Source organism: Natator depressus, chromosome 2, assembly GCF_965152275.1.
Source record: "Natator depressus isolate rNatDep1 chromosome 2, rNatDep2.hap1, whole genome shotgun sequence".
Lineage (NCBI taxonomy): Eukaryota > Metazoa > Chordata > Testudines > Cheloniidae > Natator > Natator depressus.
The window spans coordinates 148,531,515-148,555,895 of NC_134235.1; the positions used below are offsets into that span (position 1 = coordinate 148,531,515).

The following is a 24,381-nucleotide window of genomic DNA, read 5'->3' on the forward strand; positions in this document are numbered from 1 at the left end:
TACAGAGGTCAGATTTAAAAAAATTAAAATCATGCCCATAATGTCCAGAGTTCTTTAAATCAGTTGTCATCAATTCTGTTGCTTTTAAACAAGCTCAGGGTACTGAACTTTCATAAATTGTATATGAAGGCTTAACATAGTCACTGTGGCATGCCAGCCCCTTAAAATCTGATGAGCATGCTTCCTGATACAGACTATTTGAGGCTGGGCTGCATATAAAGCATGAGCAAGAGTTGCAGATGGAAGTAATTGGGGCAATAGTGCTGGAGGAACAAAGGGATGGTTTGGATATAGTTGCATGTTTTATATTTGGTGGGAGCATGAACCAAGAAAGAATCAAAAATGAATCCAGTCTCCTTTAAAGGGTTAGATTTTGAAGAGGAGATGAGCACTAACACTTTGATTGCTGAAAGTTAACCCCTATTTTCCCTACTTTGGGGTATAATATAAATGAACAGAACTTTAAAATTTCATATGGACCATTGACAGTTAAACATTAATAAGTAAAAACCCACACAACCCTAAAATACAGGCTTTAGAAATTATTACTCTCTGAATAAATTATTTCTGTTGTACAACCTTCCTAGATTCATCAGTTTTCTGTTATGACATGCTTACTTAGTTAACTTTATCTTTTAATCCGTTCTTAGTGTGTTTTATAGATTTGAACACACTTTGTTAAGTAGTTTCAGTAAATACACACAGGCAGTTAAAATAACATGTATAAAATAATGTAATGGTTGTGGACACAGATTTTTAATACCATTTTCTGATTAGCTAGGTAGGGGTCTTTGTTGCTGTACTTGTGTTTTAAATTTGCCCTGGGCAGTGCTCACATTTGGATGTATAGGTGTTTGTTATAACTCACTTCTGATTCCTGTTGAAAAATGATTTGAAAATTGAGTTTTTAAAAAGAAAAAGAGCATGGTTTTTTGTGGGCAACATATCACTTTTTTTCCAATTCATGCACTGACGTTTGGGCTGAAGTATAATAGAGCATCCAAGGCACACACTCATGCCCTCTGAAGAACACTGAGCTGTGTGTTCTGTGATTAATTAATACATACCTCTGCTTGTCTCTTTTTTTGTTCAAATAGCTGTCATGCAGTTTGTGTAGTTAATTTAAATTTGTACAAAATGGATATAAAATACTGTTATATCAGAATACTCTACTCATTCACACCAGTGGGAGCACTTTATACCCATTTTGTGTAAATGACTACATAAGGTCCAGGGCAGTAGGGAGTCAGGCCCAGTGCTTACTTTGTAATGAGAGAGGAGCAGGGCTCAAGCAATTAGGTGCTGGGGCTCAAGCAAATTTTTTTACTTTCATAACTGCCATGACAAGCCCAGAGGTGCCGGGGCTACGAACTGCCAAGCCTAGAGGTCCTGGGGCTCAACACTGGCAAGCCCTGGCACAAATAAAGCTCTGGTCAGGCCTATTAAGTTTTGTATAATTCAGGCATTTATGGATCCATTCCACTTAGGGCTTGGTTAAGGCAATCTAGTTTACCCCAAAAGGGGCAAGACCAAAGGTGACTTGGCTGGAAGGCCAAGTCACAAGGCAAACAGGGACCACCAGTGGACCAGGTTGGCAGGATTACAGGTGATGAAAGCATGCAAAACCACTCCTATCCACCAGGTGGCACACCAGATGGTGAGTCACTTTGCCACACCCAGTAAATATGTCCTAATAAGAGTGCTCTTTGACAATGACCTCCAAATGCTCAACTCTTCTTTTGGCCCCAAGGCATTCTACCCACCTCATCAATCAACTGTCCTTCCTGCTGGCCTATCACCTTCAGTGAAGAAGACAAAAGAGCAGCAGATTCACTACCACAAAAATAATGTAACACTGAATAAATGACTTCAGTAGCATAAGTACAATAGCGCTAGCCCCAAAACCACTTGGTCTCCTGTTCTATTTAACTGCAGAGCTTCTGCCTAGAAACTTTCCCTAACCCACCCTGCCTGACTCCCTGATACAGATTTAAGGGAATAGTACACATCACCACAATTGGTTCTGAAGTAGGGTCCTAGAGCAAAAAATGCACAAAAAAGAAGGAGGGGAAGAGAGGGAATAAGAGGTGAAAGACAAGGACAAAAAGAGGAAGGAGGCATCTGTGCTGTGTACAACATAAGAGGATACACGAGGATGTGGAGAGGTGCCCAGGTTTCATTGCCAGGTGGTGCGCCCAGCCAAAGAATCAGTAATCACGAGTTTACAGGGTAAGATAAATGTACTGCTCCTTTACTGTTCCAGGTGGACCTACAATCTTGTAAACAAGAGTGACAAGTTCTGTTTCCTGTATTGCTGTATGTGACTAGCTGGTGATGGAAGTATCTAACATTTATGTACGCTGTCATGTACTATAAGATTTTCCAGTCCTAGGTGTCTTGTACTGTCATAGGCTGGTAGTATGAATTAACTTAAACTAAATTAAAAAATACATGCAGAACTTAAATTTGCCTCTTAGAGGCTAACCTAAGTGGCAGCATCATCAAATCATCACATATTATTCTTTAAATATATTACCTTAGTAAAGTTTAATTCATTATGGTCAGAGCTCAACTGTTTTACATCCTAGAGGGATTTTAATTTAAAAATTTAATGTGTGATGGAGAAGGTGGGAGAAGTCCATGACAAAATTTCTTGACTTCTTAGGTTGCATTGTAAATTACAGTTTTTGGTTGGTTTTTTGACTGCTTTAAGATTTCCCCCTGCTCCAATATCATTTCATCTGTACTTAGAAGACCCTTTAATAATGCTTTAGGATGTTAGTTTAGGGCAGTGCATAATGGAGGCTAGGGGAGGCTAAGCCTCCCCAAATCTCACGCTGATGGGGAGCGGGGGGGTGGGAGTGGTGGATTACTGCATGGGGCCCTTTGGAAAAATCTCCCCCTGCCATGGCCCTGGGGCTGGAAGAGCTCTCGCTCCCTGCCACAAAACTTTTCTGGTCTCAGGGCAGCAGCGAGGATGGGGGCCAAAGGAGAGAGCAGGGGGCGGGCCCTCCGAGGGAACAGGTGGAATTGGGGCAGGGCCGGGGGGAGAAGGGGCAGCATGGGGCTGGGGCCATGGGAGGAACAGGACAGGGCCACAGGGAAAGGGGCCCGGGCTAAGAGCTCCAGCAAGGGCAGAAAGTTTGACCCTGGATGCGGCCAAGCTCTCAGCCCCCCACCTGTATGGCCCCAATCGAGCTGTCAGCCACCCCACCCTGGGGCCATGGGGTGGGGGGGGAAGAGGGCTGAGAGCAGCGAGTGGGAGCAGAGCCTCATCTGGAAGAGGCGAGGCCTCGACTAGAAGAGGCTGTGCAGGGGTTAGCCTCCCCAAGGGGAAGCATCTCCGATCGCCATACACAGCCCCAGGTTTGGCACCCAGGCTCTTTCTACAATGCATGGGGAGAGTTAGGTGCCTAAGAAAGGAATCCACAAAAGCCAACACACTGAGCAGGGAGTTGCCTAAGCTAGCCAATAAGAAATGGTGAATAGAGGAGTATAGCCTAAGCCCCATTGCTGAAAGGGAGTTAGGCTCCTAACTCCATGCCAGAGAGAGGCACCTTTCTTCACTTGGAATTCACAGCCATGAACTGTTTCCTGGAGTTAGGCACCTAAGTCAGCTCAACCCTTTCTTGTGAAAAACAGCCAGAGGAGGTGGTGGTGGTGCCCCCATATAACTTTTAGCCCAGTGGTTAAAGCTGTCACCTGGGAGGCCTGGGTTCAAGCCCCACCCTGCTGGAGGTGGAGCAGAGACTTGAGCACAGGGCTCCTTCATCCTACATGAGTGCCCTAACCACTGAGCTGTGGGATATTTTGGGGCATGGTTTTCCCAGTGTCTCCTGATGAAGATGTTCTGCTTTTTATAAAATACTTAAATAGTCAGTAGGGGTTGAGGGGAGACTGTATCCCAGTAGCTAGGGGCCTTCCCTAACATGAGAGTAACAAGCTCAAGTCCCCATCACACTCTCTGGAGTGGTTCAAGACCATGAGTGCTAGTCTCAGAGCATCAGAGGGGTAGCTGTGTTAGTCTGTATCTGTAAAAGCAGCAAAGAGTCCTGTGGCACCTTATAGACGAACAGACGTATTGCTGATGAAGTGGGTATTCACCCACGAAAGCGTATGTTCCAATACGTCTGTTCGTCTATAAGGTGCCACAGGACTCTGCCGCAGTCTCAGAGCAGACTGTTAAGAAGCAGGGAGACACCCCACACTGGTGGTATGTTCTATAATTAGATTTCACCAAGCCAGTAACAAATGTGAATTCGTGAAGCACTATAACAGTCCTACCACAGAGTCACAGACAGTCTGCTTGGGCACTCCAGTCTATCTTGCCACCCTCACAAGCTGGACTTAGTGACACTTACACTAAAGATCATGAAAAATTCAGGTTACTCCCAGTCCCAAGAGACCATTCACTTACCCCAGGTCAATTTAGACCTCAGATCTCACACCAAAGACAAAGCTGGTAGCCAATCCTATAGCAAACTAACTAAAGATTATTAACTAGGGAAAAAACGAGAGAGTTATTCACAGGTTAAAAGCAGGCAACATATGCACACAAATGAGTTACAGTCTATGGCTCCAAAGGTGACAGAGATGTAGTAATCTAACAGCATTGAACATATTTTAGGGCTAACCCGGGTTGATCCTGAGGATTTCTGCTTTTCTTTCCTAGCTCCAGCACTGTGGGAGTTCACTCAGCAAAGAGATGAAGAATTTTCATGTCAGTTAGCTTTATTTCTTTCTTCTAGAATTCACTTTGATAAGATGAACTTCCTTGCAGGTAGCATCTGCATGGGTGTGAGAGAGCCATTAGCCCAGTCTTTCTATTGTGATGTCTCACTATGGCCCACTTAGACTTGACAGTCCTTCTTGATGAGCAGGGGAATCACTTTTCCTGCCTGGGCTCACAAGTTCAGAGCAGGCATTTTTACAGTTTTCTAAAGCAAAACTTACATATTACTTTATAGCATGGGATACAGACATTACAAGTAAGATTAATGTTTTGTAACCCACACACCTTCTGGGTGTGGTGTTCTGTCCCATCTAATGGCACAGAGACCACTTAAAGAGAGAGCGTTAAATGAGTCTGCTCTACAGCCTTAGCTAACAGCCCGTTGGCTTTTAACTCATGCGGTAGAGACTAATGCACTAAGCTTCAGAAGACCCCAGTTTGATCCTGCCCACTGAGGTCTGTTGGTGTTACACATGCAGCAACTTATAAGCATCTTATATAGAGTCTAAACACTAAGCACTTCTTTACAAGTCTAACACTTACCTTGAACAATATTAACATACAGGTGAGCTGGTCTGTTTTCCACTTTGAAATAGTCAGTGCTCAGCTTACTCCTACAGCCTTTGGCAAGAGCTGGCACCAGGTCTACCAGCATCACACACCCCTACTCCAGTGAATAATTATTTATACAGTAGAATAGCTGCAACTGGAGAGATTGGGAAAGACCTGCCTTGTAACACCCCATTGCCTAGTGGCTAGGCCGCTCTCCTGGAATACAGAAGACTTGTATTCAAGTCCCTGCTCCAAATCAAAGTGGGGATTGAACCCAGTTCTCCAGCAAACTGAGTAAATGCTCTAACTACTGGGGTAAAAACTTATAAGGGGAAAAGCTGCTGCTGCCAGCACCATCAAACGCACACTCTGATCAGGCCTGCAGGTAAGATAGGCAAGGGACCAACTCATTTGAGGATCCCATTGGGCTTAGATGTGAGTTAAGTGCCAAGCAGCTCAGCAGCATCAGAAATTGTTAGCTGTGTCCATACCCGCCAACCCAAATTTTGATGCTGAGGGGACTTTACCAGTGAAAACATAGGCACCTAGCGAATTTAAGCATCTATAGGGTTAGGCAACGGTTTTGAAGAGGGTTTCTAAATTTTGGATTTGGGCACCTAAATCCCTTTGTGAATCTAGCATGGGCTCTTTCCACTGACTTCCATAGGAGCTTTTTTGCTCCCTGCAGCTGTGCCAAACCTCAGAGCTCTTGCTAGTTTTTATGAGGACCACGTGATCTTCAAGCTGTCACCTGATCCCTGACCTCACAGTCTCAGTTGGGAGGCAGCTGATTAGTCACATATGGGGGACCAGCCACCCTGTGACATATACTGTAGTCAATCATCCCAGGAATGTTACAAGACAGTACACTTTTACCTTTTTCAGTCTACAACTGTTGTCTGATTGTTGTTATTTATTAATTTAGATTTTCTGTTTTTTACATTCATCTTAATTCACTCCTTCCTTTTATTTACTGAACAGCTGTCTTGAGCATGTACTCAGATGGGTGTCAGTCTGTGCATCTCAATTTTAAATGTACTAAAAGAAGTAAGATTGAAATAGTGGTCAATAGAATTCAGCAATGACATTTCTGGCGTGCCTCAACTACAAAATTATCTGGAAGATATTACTTCTTTTATTAAAACTGAATGTGGAGAACATTAATGAATCAGATAGTACAACAATATAGCTTAGGTGTATAAAATATACATCATTCCAAAGCATCATTAAGGGCATGCATTTAACATACTAATATACATCCTTATTGGATTTAGTGACCCTCAGGTACTGGTCACAGTTCTCAACAATGGATCACCATCTTGTGCAGAGAGAAACAAACATTTACTAATCAATAACAGAATAAAAATGAAAATGAAAATAAAATAAAAATGAAAGAATAATTGTTATAATAAACCTTTAAAAATACAGTTCCACAAAATAATTCACTCATAAAGTTCAAGAATAAAAAAATTAAATACTTTAAAGTAATTCTGCATTAGGGAAAAATAATTTTGATTATGCATATATTATTTTTGAAAATTTAAAGATTAAAGTTTAAATGTATCACCTCCTATTTATGCAGTGTAGTTGTAGCTTGTCTCTCTCACCAACAGAAGTTGGTCCAATAAATTACGTTACCGTACCCACTTTGTCACCTCCTATATAGCAATCTCACTCTAGATGAAGAAAAGAAAAAGCAGCATATTAAATGAGCTAAAATATGAAAACCTCTCAGCTGAATTTGAAACTTCTTTTTGTGGCTTTTTGGCTAATATTCTAAAATGGTATCAATACAGGAATGAAGAAAGATAGATTTCATGTAGTCTGTAGGGGTTCATGCAACATGACAAGATCGGTTATGCTATTTGAAAGGAAGTGTTATTTATGGAAATTAAACATAAACAATGAGACTGAAGAGCATGAAAAGAAATATGAAAGCACTAGAAGAGCCACGTACCAAGCTGACACTAGTGATTGAGTTGAACCTGCCAAAATTATTTTCCTTCGCACCTCAATTTGTACTTGAGTCATAATAATCCAATACCCTGCAAGTCTACTACATTCTATCACTTTCTCTGAGAATGAAAGAAGCAGCAAAACAGTACCTCACCTGCATCATTTTATTTAAATGAAGGTGATCACGGTGTTCAAGTGTGTGAAACAATGCCTTTTGATGCTGATTAAATGCCAAAGCACAATTGATGTGCGGGAGGAATCTCAAAAGCCTTTATTACTAGTAAAGAATACCACAGATATTATCATTATCTTATTGAATAATAATGACTAATTCAATGTTTTATTAGAAATAAATTATTTCTAACAATTTCATGGTAGAAATGCTCTATTTATTTTAGCATAAGCATAATGGTTAATATGTACCTTGTACTCAGCTGGACGCTGTGAGCTGTCAGGTTGGAAGGCAAGGGCCTTCTTCTAAGAATAATCCCACCGAAGCAGGAAACAGCTGGAAGCAATCAACGAGAGCAGCTATGTAGGGAGAACCTGGGTTTAGTAAGAGTTTGTATTGTGATTTAAGGGAATGGTTTTGCTTTCATTCTAATGAAAATACACTGGTTGTTTGTCATTTTGGGGAACAGTTGAACCCTTTACTTGCTCAACATACTGAGGAAATGTGAAACTGCCTATTTTAATCCTTTTAAAAAGGTAACATGGGGTATGTCTACACTGCAATTAAAAACCCACAGCTGTTCCATGCCAGCTGACTCATGCTCCCAGAGCTCAGGCTAAGGGGCTGTTTAATTGTAGTGTCAAGCTTCAGGCTCTGGCTGGAGCCTGGATGCTCCGAGGTGGGAAAGTCCCAGTGTTTGTGAACATTTACACTGCAGTTAAACGGCCCCTTAACCCAAGCTCCGTGAGCCCAAGTCAGCTCGCACAGGTCAGCCACAGGTGTCTAATTGCAGGGTAGACATACCTATGGACTTTTAAAAAAGCTGAGTGTGGCTGGTGAGTGACTGTTTCTTTGGCTGTGGCTGCTTGTACTTGATGTAGCTTGAAACTTCCAGACAATAAACTATTCTGCTGAAAGCCCTATTTTTGTTTCTCTTTTAATCTTTGTAAATGGGGATATGGGGCACCTTTGGACTGTAATCAAGCAAGACATTTTAAGTTTAAAGAAATTCAGGCACTCTGTTTTCAGTAATAGGGCTTTGAAAAAATGAAATGTTTTCTTTGTTTTTTAAATAGCTCTGAGAGGGTTTTTGGTTCTGAAATATTTTCCTCTTTTAAAAATTCAACCTTGTCACATAAATAAACCTATTCTTCATGAGGTCTAGTGAACAGTGTAGCAACCTGGAAGAATTTGGAGGCGATACCAGGAAGTCCATCTTTGTGCAGATGGCTAGGAACGTTAATCTGCAATTAGAACAGCTCCATAAATAGTTCTTTTAATAAAAAGCCTATTTTTAGTTTAATAAGAATGGAGTCCTCTCATGGTGGCAGTGGTCAGTCTGAGATGTGTAAAAAAGAAGGGGGTGTGACTAGCATGAAGAAAAGGCAGCACCTATAAACGGATGAAACACATCGTATGGAGGTACTCAGGCCATGAGTAAAGTTGGAATACCAGACCAATAAAACAAAACCAAAAAACCTTGCACAGTCATGGAATCAGTAGAAGAAAGAAATTAGGCTGTATATAGAGCTGACCGGGGGATAAAGATGAGAAAATTAATTTAAAGTGGTTTTCTATTTAATTTGGGGAAAAGAGACGAGAAGAGAGTGAGACACTTTGCCATGGATAATACCTGAAATATTTGAACATCTGATAAAAAGCGTCTGAGTAGTGCGACCCCAAGAAGAGTAAGACAGTAGTGAGATTTTTTTTTTTACCTAAAATCAAGAAGCAGAAGAGAGAATAGATACTAGTGTTACTGAGCTGAGAACTCCGGCATCCACATGTAATTTTAAAAATATAAAATATTCCTTAATCAGAGGTAGGATTTTTTGTGGGACATATGATTTAAATCTAAAGGTGTGATTACTGAGAGAAATCAATCTAACTCTGGAGTAATGCCTCCAAATAGCATGGGCAGCTAAACTATCTGGGGAAAAGATCAAAACAATGTCAGCCACAATGTCAGTTTTGGGAGGGAGCTTAGAGAGGGAGCATGCGAGCCAGATACACATAACAAACATTTCCTAGACTTAGGCCAATTTAAAAAACCCTGAACAAAAACCACCACTACCACCACCACCAAAACAAACAAACAAACAAACAAACAAACCCTACAAGAGTAACAATAATGCAGGCAGATGTCTAGCAGCAGGGTGGGGGGATATCCAATTTATTGCACTAAATGCAGCATGTAGGATTACCTGCCTTGTGGGCATATGTGTGTATTCAGTGCAAGCAGCTCATGGCCATCAGAGACTGAGTATGGGCTCTTGAGACTAGAGTGGCTAAACTGGAGGAGCTAAGGGTGATAGAGAGGTACATAAATGAGACTTTCCAGGATATGATAGAGCAATCCCACCCCCAGTCTGACAGCCTCTGTGCTATTCAGGAGGACAAAAGTCTTCAGAAAGGAGAACATCAACCTGGAGCAGAGGGAAATGATCCCATCGTTAGGACCCTCCTTTCGGATGATGTCATGGTATAGTCCTGCACTGAGGATACTGCTCTGGAGGAGGGAACCCAGTTATTAGGAAGAGACAGGTAATAGTAATGAGGAGTGCAATTATTAGACATATAGATAGTTGAGTTTGTGATGACTGGGAGAACAGTATGGAGAACTGCCTGCTGGGTGTGAAGGCTGAAGACATCTTGAGACATCTAGACAGGCTTATATGCAGGGCTGGGAAGGAGCAAGTGGTTGTATCATGTAGGTACCAATGACATGGGGAAAGTAGGAGAAGTGTCCTGGAGGCCAAATTTAGGATGCTAGGTAAGAGATTAGAGTCCAGGACCTCCATGGTAGCATTCTCTAAAATGTTCTCAGTTCCATGTGAAAGGCCAGTTAGACAGGCAAAACTGTAGGGTCTCAATGCCTGGATGAGACGATGGTGCTCAGAGGAGGGATTTAGGTTTATTAGGAACTGGAGAACCTTTTGGGAAAGCAGGAGCCTATACAGGAAGGATGGGCTCCACCTACATCAAAATGAAACCAGGTTGCTGGCATGTAAAATTAAAAAAGTCATAGAGGAGTTTTTGAACTAAGGACTGGGGAAAAGCCAACAGGTGCAGAGGAGCACACGGTTTGGACAGACATATCCCTTAGGGGAGGAGGTAATAAAGGGGATACTCTATACCCTAGTAAAGAGACAAGGATAAAAGCTAATAAAGTACAGGTGGGAACTGAAGAGAAACAGTCAAATGAAAACAAGTCCCATTCAATTACATCCCATGCAGACAGACAACTAAATATTGACAAATTTTATAAGTTCTTGTATTCAAATTCAAGAAGTGTAAATACTCGGAAGAACTTGAATGCCTGGTATTAAATAAGGCTATTGATATAATAGGTATTGCAGGACCTTGGTGGAACAATGACAACCAATGGGACACGGTAATGCCAGAGTACAAAATATATAGGAATGACAGAGTTAGGTTGCACTGTGGTAGTGGAGGGGGCAGTATATTTGAAAGAAAACATAGAATGAAATACAGTAAAAATCTTAATGAATCAAGCAGCACCATAGACTATCTACGGATGGAAATTCCATGCTTGAATAATAAGAGTAAATCAGTAGGGATATAATACTGACCACCTGACCGGGACAGTGATGATGACTGTGAAATGCTCTGGGAGATTTGAGAGGTCACAAAAACAGAAAACCCAATAATAATGGGGGATTTCAGTTATCCCCATATTAACTAGCAACATGTCACCTCAGGATGGAACGCAGAAGTAAAATTTCTAGACATCATTAATGACTGCTTCTTGGAGCATCTAATCCTGGAATCCACAAGGGGAATGGCGATTCTTGATTTAGTCCTAAGTGGCTCACAGGATCTGGTCCAAGAGATGAATATAGTTTAACTGCTTGGTAATAGCAACCATAAAGTAACTAAATTGAACATCCTCATGCAGGGGGAAATACCAAAGAAACCCAGCATGCTAGCATTTACTTCAAAAAGGAGAACTACACAAAAATGCAGAGGCTAGTTAAATGGAAATTAAAAGGAGTGAAATGAGAGCAAGAGTGAAATGCCTGCAAACTGCATGGAAACTTTAAAAACACCATAATAGAGGCTCAAACTATATGTCCACCCAAATTAAAAATGAAAACGAAACAATACGAGGACCAAAAAAATGCTACCATGTGTAAAAAACAAAGTAAAAGAGGTAGTTAGAGCTAAAAAGCCATACTGTAAAAAAATGGAAGTCAAATTCTACTGAGCAAAATAGAAAATAATATAAACTCTGACAAATTAAGTATACAAATGTAATTAGGCAGAGCAACTAGCAAAAGATAAAAACTAATAGCAAAAAAGTTTTAAAGTACATCAGAAGCAGGAAACCTGCCGAACAGTCAGTGGGGCCACTGAACGATTATGGTGCTAAAGGAGCACTCAAGGAACACAAGGCCATTGCTGAGAAGCTAAATGAATTCTTTTGCATCAATCATCACTGCAGAGGATGTGAGGGAGATTCCCACACCTGAGCCATTCTTTTTAGATGACAAATCTGAGGAACTGTCTCATATTGAGGTGTCATTAGATTTGTTTTTGAACAAATTGATAAATTTGACATTAATAAATCTCCAGGACCAACTGGTATTCACCCAAGAGTTTTGACAGAACACAGATATGAAATTGCAGAACTACTAATTTTGGTAAGTAACCTATCGCTTAAATCAGCTTCAGTACCAGATGACTGGCAGAGAGCTAATGCAATGCCGATTTTCAAAAAAGGCACCAGTGGCAATTGCAGGCAGTTAGCCTAAGTTTAGTATCAGGCACATAGGTTAAAACTATAGTAAAGAATAGAATGATCAGACACATAGATGAACACAATAGGTTGGGGAAGAGTCAACACAGCTTTTGGGAAATCATGCCTCACCAGTATAGTAGAATTCTTTGAGGGTGTCAGCAAACATGGAGGGGGTGATCCAGTGGAGGTAATATACTTGGACTTTCAGAAAGCCTTTGACAATGTCCCTCACTAAAGGCTCTTAAACAAAGTAAGGAGTTATGGGATAAGAGAGAAAGTCCTTTGATGGATCAGTAACTGATTAAAAGATAGGAAACAAAGGGTAGGAATTAATGATCACTTTTCATTATGGAGAGAGGTAAATATTGGGGTCCCCTAAGGATCTCTAGTGGAACCAGTGCTGTTCAAGATATTGAAAAGTGATCTGGAAAAAGGGGCAAACAATGAGGTGGCAAAGTTTGTAGATAATACAAAATTATTTAAGATAGTTAAGTCCAAAGCAGACTATGACGAATTACAAAGGGAACACATAAAACTGGGTGACTAGGCAAGAAAATGGCAGATGAAATTCAGTGTTGATAAATGCAAAGTAATGCATATTACAAAACATAATCCCAACTATACATACAAAAGAATAAGATCTAAGTTAGCTGTTACCACTCAAGAAAGAGATCATTGTGGAATCATCATGTATAGTTTTCTGAAAACATCTGCTCAGTGTGCAGCAGCAGTAAAAAAAACCTCACAGAAGCTAAGATATCATTAGGAAAGGGATAGATAATAAGACAGAAAATATCATAATGTCATTATATATATCCATGGTATGTCCACACCTTGAATACTGCATGCAATTCTGGTTGCTCCATCTCAAAACGATATATTAGAATTGGAAAAAAATATAGAGAAGAGCAACAAAAATGATTAAGGGTATGGAACAGCTTCCATATGAGGAGAGATTAAAAAGACGGGGACTGTTCACATAGAAAAGTGATGGCTAAGAGGGGGTATGATAGAGGTCGATAAAACCACAAATGGTGTGGAGAAAGTGAATAAGGAAGAATTATTTATCCCTTCACATAACACAAGAACCCGGGGTCGCCCAGTGAAATTAATAGGCAGCAGGTTTAAAACAAACATAAGGAAATACTTGTTCACATCATGCATAGTCAACCTGTAGAACTCATTGACAGGGGTTGTTGTTAAGATCAAAAGTATGAGTGGGTTCAGAAAATAATAAGATAAGTTAATGGAAGATAGATCCATCAGTGATGGTCAGGGATGTAACCTCATGCTCTGGGTGTTTCAAAACCTCTGACTGACAGAAGCTGGGACTGGAAGACAGGAGATGGATCATTCAGTAAATTGCCATTAAGTTCATTCCCTCTGAAGCAATTGTCGGAAGACAGGACGCTGGCTTAGATGGACAGTTGGTCAGACCCACTACGTCCATTCTTATTTTATGGCCTTATGTCAACATTTCACAAATTCATGTCAATTTTGGTGAATTTCTTCTTGATCAAAGCAAAAAGAAATAATTTCAGAAATTTCTGTACAAATGATTGACATTATCAAAAGGCAACATTTTGATTTGTTTGGACTAGATTAACAAGGGGATATAGGGACCAGTTAGAAAACTGAGGTGGTGGTGCCCAACACCCAGTAGCCCAGTGGTAAGGGCTTTCACTTGTGACACCGGAAACCCAGGGACTAGAACATGTGACTTACTGCTTTTAGGTGAGTGACATAACCACTAGGCAAAAGGGTACTCTGTGGTAGGTCTCTCTCAGTTTCTTCTGTCAAAGCTGTTCCATTTTGTGTAAGTAATTACATATTAATTGGAGCATAAATTCAAGAGGATTGATTGAGAGAGACCCACCCTAGACCAGACAATAGCCTAGTGATTAGGTCACTCACTTGGAAAGGAGGAGTCTAGATATGACCCGAAACAAAATTGTTCAATTTTTTTTTATTTGCCAACAAATCCAGAAAATGTTTTTTGGTTCAACCTGAAACAATTTTTTAAAATTATTTTGTTTTATTGGGGGAGGGGGCAAGAGGCTCTTCATAGTTATTTGATTTCTATGGGAGCTAGGCACCCCACTAGGTGCCTAGCTACATCTTTAGGTGGATAAACACCTGTAAATATCATCCTCTAAGAGACTGAGATGCCTTGGTTCCATTTTCAAAAGTGACTTGAGTGTTTAGGAGCTTAAATATCACTGAGAGTCAATGGGTTTAGCAATGCTAAGTCAAATAACTCTAAATACCTCTAAAAATCTGGACTTCAGACAAGAAGTGACAAAAGTGATGAATCATGATAGCAATCTTCAGATCCAGGAGGAAGGATCCCAGTCAGATGCAGATGGGGGCGGGGTGGGGTCACTTTTACTCTTTGTTTAATCTAGTAGCAGTGGGAAATTAATCAGACTGAGGTGTGGTTATGGCTGAGCATCCCGTTAGGGAAACTGAAATAAGAAATGTTAAACAAAAAATTTTCCAGGACACAAGTTATTCTGTCCTTCTGTGAGAAGAAAGTGGAAACTTTATCTAACATGCTGAGTGGCCTCTAGTTCTGGATGCTAATGTGTTATAACCAGAAAGTGAAACTGATTAGAAACAAACTGTAAACAAATGTGATATTGACTTCTGTTTTCATCACCTGTACAGCGTGAGAGGGAAAAAAAGATAACAAAAAGTAAAAATGGTGGAAAAACATTTAAGTTTTAGAACTTCTTTCCATTTGTATAATCCACAGTTATTAACAATGCAAGATTATTTTATTCTATTTATTTATTTTGTAAAATGTATGAGGCTTGATTTCAAAGGTGCCAAGCATTGTCATTTAAGACTGATTAGAAAGGGAGCTTCAGATGATCAGTACCTCTGAAATTCATCAGTGTGAATTTTAACCTGATAATGTTCCATAATTTATTATTAATAAGGGCATCTTAGATACTTTATAAGCAGTAAAAATTGGGCCTGTTGTTGCTTAGTATCACACCTTCCCTTCCGGAGTAAGATTGTGGTGAGACTACTGTCACAATATCTAAATGCCTCTGATTTCCTTAACTCTTGTCTTACTGGATGTAGACCTGGCTTTGGCATTGAAACTACATTGGTTGTGTTGGTTGATGATCAGGCAATAGATGAGAATTATGTGTTCTTGCAGGTATTATTAGTCTGTCCCCTGCCTTTGATCACAAAGTGATGTTGACTTGTCTACAGGACCTGGCAGGAGTGGACAGACCTGCTTTTTCTTGGCTTTGTTCTTTTCTCTTGAAGAGATCTCACTGGTAGCTGTTCTTCTTTCCATAGAGCTCTCAAGTGCCAGGGGCATCATTCTGTCTCCTCTCCTGTGCGATGTGTATATGGGGCTGTTACGAGGGGGGGGACATGGAGTCTAGTGTTTTTAGTATGCTGATGACACCCAGCTTTGTGTCTCTCATATAACTCACATAGTCTCATTCAATGCCTCAGTCAATGTCTAGTTGCAGTATGGAGCTGGCTCAAGCTCAAACCAGCAATACTGAGATGGTGATGAGTGGTTGGGTGAGGTAACTAGAGGAGATAGAAGAAATAACATCAGTTCCTTTAATTGAGGAAGTGCTTCTGTCACTGGGCTTTGTAATTTAGATGTGATTCTGTCCCTCCAGCTGTTGTTGGATGATCATAACACAGAAGTAAACTAGTCAGTTTTCTGCTGTCTGTATCTAGCCTGGAGTTTGCAGCCTCCTTTGTGATATGTGGATCTTGCTACTAGTATCCAAACTGTTGGCAGCTCATGAATAGATTATTGTAATGTGCTCTACATTGGACCACTTATTATAATCAGGGCAACTGAAATGGTGCAGAAAGCACCAATTCACTTATTGACTGGGCATCTCGCTGGGTGGATGTACCATTAGTACTCTGGGATCTGCACTGGGTGCATATCGGTCTCCAAATGGAGCTTAAGTTGTTGGTTATGACTTGGAAAGCATTAAATAACCTGGGAAGTGACTACTGGGAGAGTACACTTCTCTCCCTGTGACATATTGCCCCAGGTGTGGACACTGGAGATGCTCAAATTAAATCTCCTTTCAGAGATGGAGCTGCTGGGAGTTCACATGGGAGTTCCAGGACTCACCAGTGCCACCACCATCTTGATCCAAAATATCCCATATTTGGGGAACCTCTAGAAATTCTGAAAGAGCCATCCATTTGATAGGGTTCTGGGAGAGGACTGGGTGAGAAGGAGCCTTTTGTAGTTTTTTGGCTAAGTGCTCAAGTAAAGTTGGTCCTCTGTGAATGTTTGTTTTTTAATGCTGCTGGGAATATTATATTGATAATTGAATTGTCAGGATGCCTAGATCTTTTGGGTAGGTTTATTTTTGTTTTTTTAAATATAAAAGTATAAAATAAATAAAACACAGTTCCTGCCATGAAGAACTTACAATATAAACTCCTGAACCTTCTAAAGGATCTCCCCACTTGGACCCTCAAGTCTGAGTGGAGTCCCATCCATTTTACTGAGGCTCTATGCGGGCGGATTCATTAGCAGGATCAGGCTGTAGATAGTTAATATTTAAGGAAAGGATGAGAAATAAGATGCAAGAAAATGTGAGGTAACTGAGTGGTGAACGTCAGCATGAGTCATGGTACTTTGAAGATTTTATTTTTAAACATGCCTGTAGATCTTACATTTGTGGAGTAAGGTTTTTTTGTTCCTCTGTTCCTTTTATATGTACTATATTTTATTGGCCACACCTCCCAAGTATTTATTTAAAATTGACTTTTCTCCTTCTTCCACATTCTGGTTCGCACTTTCCATAAACACCGTTATTCTGTGAAATACCAAATACCACTAAATATCCACAAAAATCAGCAGTTGCATCAAATAACTTGAAGTTGGTATCATGGGAAATGGATAATTGGACCTACAACCTGGACTGGTGAGGTATAAATCTTTCATGCCAAGAGTAGAGTACGTTGAAATATTTTAGAACTTGACCTAGTTGTAGAGTGTCATTGAAGTTCTGCTCAGGATAAACTGCTACTTCAATTTGGAGACATTCCTCAATCCAGTAATCGCATAGTTAACTCCTACATTGTTTGAGTTTATCAGCAGTCCATCAAATTGATAAGTCTGTGCCAAGCTGAACAAGTTTTATGGAAAACATCTGACATAATGGGGAGAGAGAAGAGTCCATTTGTACTGTATCATGCAATAAAAATGCATTAAGTGCAAAATTGTATCCTTTGATAAGAGTAAGAAGAATAATTCTGCCCCAAATGGAAATAGAACCATATTTTTCTTTTAAAATATGAAATCTGTAAGAAGATTAATATATGCTTGCAAACGTCTTAGTAGAAATCTGTTTTCTTTTAACAAAGAGCAACACAATACTCTATTTAAAATAGGATGACAGTAAATGTTATATCAACAATATATGAATACATGTGAACAAATGAATTGTTATAATTAAATATTGGAGGCTGTTGTACCATGGTTTTGTAAGGATTATATTTAAAGAGGACTTCCTAGGAAAAAAAGGGGAGAACTAGAAAAAAGAATCTGTTGGCCCCATTAGCCACCATATAGCCTGACAGAAATCTAATCTGTATCTGCTCCTATTAATGTCTGGAAACAGAATTCTTGATTTCAGGCATATGTTCTACTAACATTCTTCTACAACATGAAATATCAAGCTGCTACTATATGAGATATTATAGAGAAGTTGAGGCTGTTCCAGCATAAGTCTGATAGTCACATCCCTTGCAACTTCGACTAGAATTGTTCTTCAGACTTCATTTTTTGAGCTTACTTTCAAACTACAGTAGAGCTCTTTATAATTTAAAAGAAGGAAGTAATCCAATTGTTTATAGTCATAGGATTTTAAAATTACACTTTCTTGATGTTTTGACCAATTTGTGTCCCTGTTACTTAAAAGTATTGTTTTATTATATATTATATGTATATATGCATAAAATATAGAGGTTTTATATTTTTTTCATACAAAACAATGTTATTTGCATGCTTTGACATGGATGTAACTTTCACAACAGATGCCAGTGCATAAAATATATTCTTTGGCAAATCTGTCATGTCAAGTATTAACATACTAGAGAAAATCTAGCTATGAGTAGCAAAATGATTCTATTAACATTTTTAAACATCAGTACTTGTTCTTTGTCACTGCTGCTTCGTTCTCCATCACAGATGTTAATGGCTAATATTTTAGCTGTCGAAACTCTGGCAGAGTGGGCACAAGGGAGTTAAATGATGCATGAAGCTTCTTCCTATAAGCTTTTGCCTCCAGTACAGAGGCTGGGTACATTGAGAATCCTTGTGTTCAGGAAGTCCAAAGCTCAGGGTGCACAGCACTTTGCAAGTTTGGGTACTAAGAAATCAAACCCAGTCAATTCAATGTCTGAATATTTTGTCTGTTCAATAGTTTGTTGCTAAGTCAGTATTGTTATCTGTGATGGTCCATATTGTCAGCGATTTCTATTCAAGAAATAATTCTTTTTTTCCAGTGTGACAATGCAAAAGGACTCAAAGCCTTCTATGATGCAATAAAATATGGACCTAATCATCTGATGGTTTTTGGTGGAGTATGTGCAACAGTCACTTCTATCATTGCTGAATCCCTAAAAGGATGGAATTTAGTTCAGGTAAGTCATGACATATAATATATTTGACTACTGACTATCTTCAAATTCTTTAAAGAAATTTTTGGAAAATTAATACCTGTTAAAAGTTTTGATTAATGCTTTGCAAAATGTTAAATGTGAATAACTATACAATAACTTTGAAGATCAATGAGGTTATATATAAAAAGGACAATCATTTCAAATACTAATTTAAAACTTTAATTTAACACTTTCAGGGATTGGTATGTTGAGGCTTCAAAAATATATTAAAGCTGTTCAGAACATTTGTGATTAGAAATTAAAAGTATTTTGTTTACTTGGTTTGCCTTGGCAGATAGTTATTTACATTTTATGGGATATATGCCTGAAATTGTGAGATTAATGGAATACAGAGATCATTCAAGCAACCTGGTGTGCTAATCCAGTGCCTGATCTAAAAGCCCAATAAAGTGAATAGAAAGACTCCCTTTGACTTCAGCAGGCTTTGAATCAACATATCCTGATGTCTTCACTCAGTTTTTTTCATAGTCATTATTCAAGCAAACTCACACTGACTTCAAAAGAAATTGAAATTAATACCTTTTTAGTAAAAACTAAATAAGGACCTCAGTATTTGGCCCATACATCACGTCTATGCCCAGCTGTTCCCTTCTCTGTCATTCTCAAAGGTCCCACTTTGTGGGAATTTTCCCTCCCCTGAGGAATCATAGGATTTATTAATACTGATCTTTAAAACAGTCATCCAGATAAGACCAGTAAAGAGCAGCATGAGATGCCTCATGGCCCCAAGGCCTAATGAGGAAATCCTTGTCTTCTGGCTCAGAATCTCCATATTTACAGTGGACCATGCAAACTAGCCAACCAACCTGGGGATGTCATTTGGGATCCTCCCTGGCTTATCCCTCAAATGTGAATGATTTGGAACTGGTTGTAGGAAGGCTTCTGAGTTCTACATACCGCGTATATGACCAGTGTGTAACCAATAAGCTATCAGTGATGGGAGAAGCTCAAAGAGGTCATTTTCAAGTTTGGTTTGGAAGTGGATAAATGACTGAATAGTGATCGATAAAATATGCCTTTCATGCTATCCCAGGGCAAGTGTATAAAAATTGCATGTTATAAATGTATAACAATTACTTAAGTTCTGTAAGTAATTTTTTTTACACAGGAACCTTACCTAATTCAGTGCACAGGATGGAGACACAAGGGGCAGAATTAAGGTAGTGAAGGGGACATAGTGGGGGTGAAGGTGCAGAGAAGGGAGACTTAGCTTCATATTACTCAGCGTGAGGCAGCACTATGAAGATTCAAGGGCAAACTTTACACCAACTAAATGCACTCTGTTCCTTCCCTGTAACTCTTCAGAGTTGAAAGTTGTTTTTTCACTTGAGTTGTCCTACCAGTATTAGTCTAAAATTTTATCCCTCCCCACAAATCATTCAGTTTCTCTTTAAATGTCCCCTAAACAGTTTCATTTTCTCTGTATTTTAAGAGTGACTCTTTGCAAAGGATTTTCTGATACTTTTTACGAAGGATCTTTCACAGAACCCCCCAGAAGGTATGGTTGTCAAGAAAAGATTTTATTTTTATTCCTCCACTATACCTTGGCTGGAGTTGTGTTCTTCTAAGCTTAGGTAGCTTGTATGATGACGAAAATAGTAGGGTATCCTGGGGGAAGAGGGCATAGCAGTGGAAAATGTGACATTCCCAATGACTAAATGATGAAAGAACATAAATGAGAGCAGGGTTGGGTGGGGATTTCATGAAGTATAATGGGTGGTGTGGGAGTAATGAATACAAATTTAGATATGGCTTGCAAAAAAGTAATAATGTTTGCTAGACTGTACTGCCATACAGTGGGTATTATTGGTGAATAAGTCTGATGGGTGGATAAACGCAAATCCTTCTGTTCACAAGGTTGCAATTTGTTTAACTAGTATCCTTGATTTAAAACTTAACTTCAGCAGCAACAATTATACAGATCTTGTGGGGGAGGGATAGCTCAGTGGTTTGAGCATTGGCCGCTAAACACAGGGTTGTGAGCTCAATCCTTGAGGGGGCCATTTAGGGATCTGGGGCAAAAATTGGGGATTGGTCCTGCTTTGAGCAGGGGGTTGGACTAGATGACCTCCTGAGGTCCCTTCCAACCCTGATATTCTATTATATGAATAGCATACAGCATCACTGAAGACTCAAAACTACCATCCCAAAAAATGTCAGCGGTTTCACTTAAAGGTGTGACAATGGACACTAACAGAGAATCATAGAAAGTAATGTGGATGATGTAGTAGTAGTAATTTAGATGAAGCCAAGAAGAGGAAGAGGAGGGAAAACAATTTCTATACATATAACTACTGGCAGTAGGCAGACCTGGCATTACACTGCAAGGAAAAGAATCTGAATTTGGCTCCCTAACCCCCATCAGTCTTTTCCTGTGAAAGCCACAGAGGCAGCATATTTAGGCCACAGTACGTACTGATTTGATTTACACTGACCCCCTCTGGCTGGCTGAAGTGATGGCTTTTCTCCATAAAAGAGATGCTTTAGTGCAGGACACTCCTGAAGCAGTGGGTGGAGTAGAGAAGAAGAAAATAGAGATCAGAGAAGTAGAGTAGTTGCTTAAACATCCTTCCATTTGTTATCAAAGATAGGGATAGCTCTCCTACTCTCAGCTTGATATTTTCCCCAAAGCTTTCTAGACCAAGTGAAAAATACTTCTGCCACCATGCTTCCAAAGCTGTCCCTCTCTTCCCCTCCCGCCAAAACATCCTCCAAATCACCCACACCCATGAAATATAAGGGAATAAAACAGTCACACAATGTTTATTATTTATTGAGTTGCAGCATTATTAATGAACTTTCTAAATAATGAATTTTAAGAAAATGGATTGTACCCTGCCTTCCGTGAATTTATTATTAATTCTTTCCACATCCTGACTTCTTCACTCCACTCTTGCTTTCTTATTTTAGGTCATATTTTTCACACCGTTTTGAAACTGTTGTTGCATTTTTTCTTCTCAAGAAGGCAGACTTTAGCAAAGTCAGAGAGATGGTAGGTAAGATCCCTTGGGAAGCAATTCTAAGGGGAAAAACAGTTCAAGAGAGTTGGCAGTTTTTCAAAGAAACATTAAAGGCACAAGAGCAAACAATCCCACTGCTTAGGAAAGATAGGAAGTATGGCAAGAGACCACTCTGGCTTAACCAGGAGATCTCCAATGATCTGGAACTGAAATAAGAGTCCTACAAAAAGTGGAAACTAGGTCAAATTGCTCTCTTTAACCTTTGAGGATAGGACCAAAAGCAATGGGCTTCAATTGCAGCAAGGATGGTTTAGGCTGGACATTAGGAAAAACTTCCTAACTGTCAGGGTGGTTAAGCACTGGAATAAATTGCCTAGGGAGGTTGTGAAATCTCTGTCTCCAGAGATTTTTAAAAGCAAATGAGACAAATACCTATCAGGGACTGTCTAAATCAGAGGTGGGCAAACTACGGCCCGCAGGCCACATCCGGCCCACGGGACCGTCCTGCCTGGCCCTTGAGCTCCTGGCTGGGGAGGCTAGCCCCCGGCCACTCTCCTGCTGTCCCTCCTCCCTCACAGCGCTCTGGGAAGTGGGGCTGCGAGGTCCTGCCACGCAGCGTGGTGGCGTGTCTGGCTCCAGCCATGTGGCACGGCTGCTAGTCCTGCTGCTCTGAGCAGCATGGTAAGGGGGTCGGGAGTGGGGGGAAGTCAGGGGACAGGGAGCAGGGGGCAGTTGGATGGGACAGAGGTTCTGAGGGGGACGGTCAGGGGATGGGGAATGGGGGGTTGGATAGGAGTGGGAGTCCCAGGGGGCCTGTCAGGGTGGTGGTATGAATAGGGGTCGGGGCAGTGAGGAGACAAGGAGCGGGGGGGAGAGGGAGGTTGGATAGGAGGTGGGGTCCAGGAGGGGCAGTTAGGGGCAAGCGTTCCGGGAAGGGGCGGTCAAGGGACAAGGAGCTGGGGGGGGGGAGATTGGATGGGTTGGGAGTTGCGAGGGGGGCAGTCACGGGGCGGGAAGTGGGAGGGGGCGGATGGGGGCAGGGGCCAGGCTGTTTGGGGAGGCACCGCCTTCCCTACCCAGCCCTCCATACAGTTTTGGAACCCCTGTGTGGCCCTCAGGCCAAAAAGTTTGCCCACCCCGGTCCAGATAATGCATGGTCCTGCCTTGAGTTCAGGGGCCTGGACTAGAAGATGCTTGAGGTCCCTTCCAGTCCTACGATTCTATGATTCTCCCTCCCTCTGCCCCTTTATGTCCTTTTCTTTCTTACTGTTCTTCTTTTCCCCTTACTTGCTGGCTCTTCTCCTTCCCGTACCCATGATCTTTCTTTCTCTCTCTTACTATCTTTTTAAAAATTATCCCCAGAAACATCCAGTGACATATCCATTTTAGATAGTACCTTTTACAAATCTCAAAATAGGCTGCAGAATTACAAACTATATAATAATAATTTCACCCACCACCAAAATGCAGCCAAATCTTGGTAGAACATACTGCAAAAGGCATATATTTCATAGATAAATTGAGAGGTAAACAACAATAAAAATACATTGGAAAATATTATGTTGCATTTTATCAGTTGCATTTTATCCATTATTTAAAAGGACTTGAATTTTTGCACGACTGAAAATTCAAGTGTGCTCATTCCTGACCACTTAAAAAGAGACAACTTCCTGCGCTTCTGCCTCACAACTCATGCGGGTTTAAAGATGGCCTGCAACAACTGAAATGGGAGGGAAGACTGCTAGAGCCTTGGTAGATAAAGTGTCAGGATGATTGACTGAATATGTCTTAAAGCTATTTAATCACTCATATGCTGTAGCTGTGCAGACGAAAGAGGTTTTTTGCCTCTACCATAGCATCTGCCAAATCTTGATCAGTAGATTTATTTCTGGTCCTGTATTGGTTGGTGAATGGTCTGATTTGAATACCTCCTGTTACAAGCATATTGCTGGTTATCTTGTGGAGAAAATCACCCAGATTCAGACTAAGCTTTCGGGATCTGTGGAAACACTGTGTTGTCTAGAGGAGACAAATGCTACATTATCTCTATTTGAGTTTCAGCCAGTGATGCTCTCTAAGTGGTCGGGTGAACTTCATCATGCAGTCTGTGCTCTGGACACATGTTCTTCCTGATTGGTAAAGGTCATGAGTCTTTATTTTCCTTTGGGCTCACGATGTTTGAAAAGGTTTGCAGTCATATAACTTACAGTGTTTGGATGCCTGAGATTTTCTTAGTCTTTGTCAATCTAGGTAATGACTTGGATATGGCACAGAAACTGCTCTTGTGGCTCTGATCTTCTAATGATGAATGAAGAGAAAATATTCCTATTAGTAGTATGAGATCTATTAGTTGCCTTTGATACATTAGTCATGAAGTGTTAAAGATATACCTAAGTGCCTTCATTCTTATCTCTCTGAGAGGTTTAAGAGGGTAATGTTGGGCAAGTCTTCTCTACACTGGACAGCTTTTTCATTTATATATGATTGCAACCTTTTCCTTCCACTGTAGACTTTGCCATCATGATTTATGTCTTCTCAATGACTTTAGGAACCA

General features: G+C 40.4%; 1 protein-coding gene across 1 annotated transcript in view; it reads left to right on the top strand.

The window, feature by feature from the left end:
- GABBR2 (gamma-aminobutyric acid type B receptor subunit 2) overlaps positions 1–24,381 on the top strand; it is an 813,006-nt gene that overhangs the window by 157,982 nt on the left and 630,643 nt on the right. Inside the window, exon 2 of the mRNA XM_074945100.1 lies at positions 18,691–18,828. Within this exon, the coding sequence (XP_074801201.1) occupies positions 18,691–18,828 (138 nt within the window). The remainder of the gene's footprint in view (positions 1–18,690; positions 18,829–24,381) is intronic.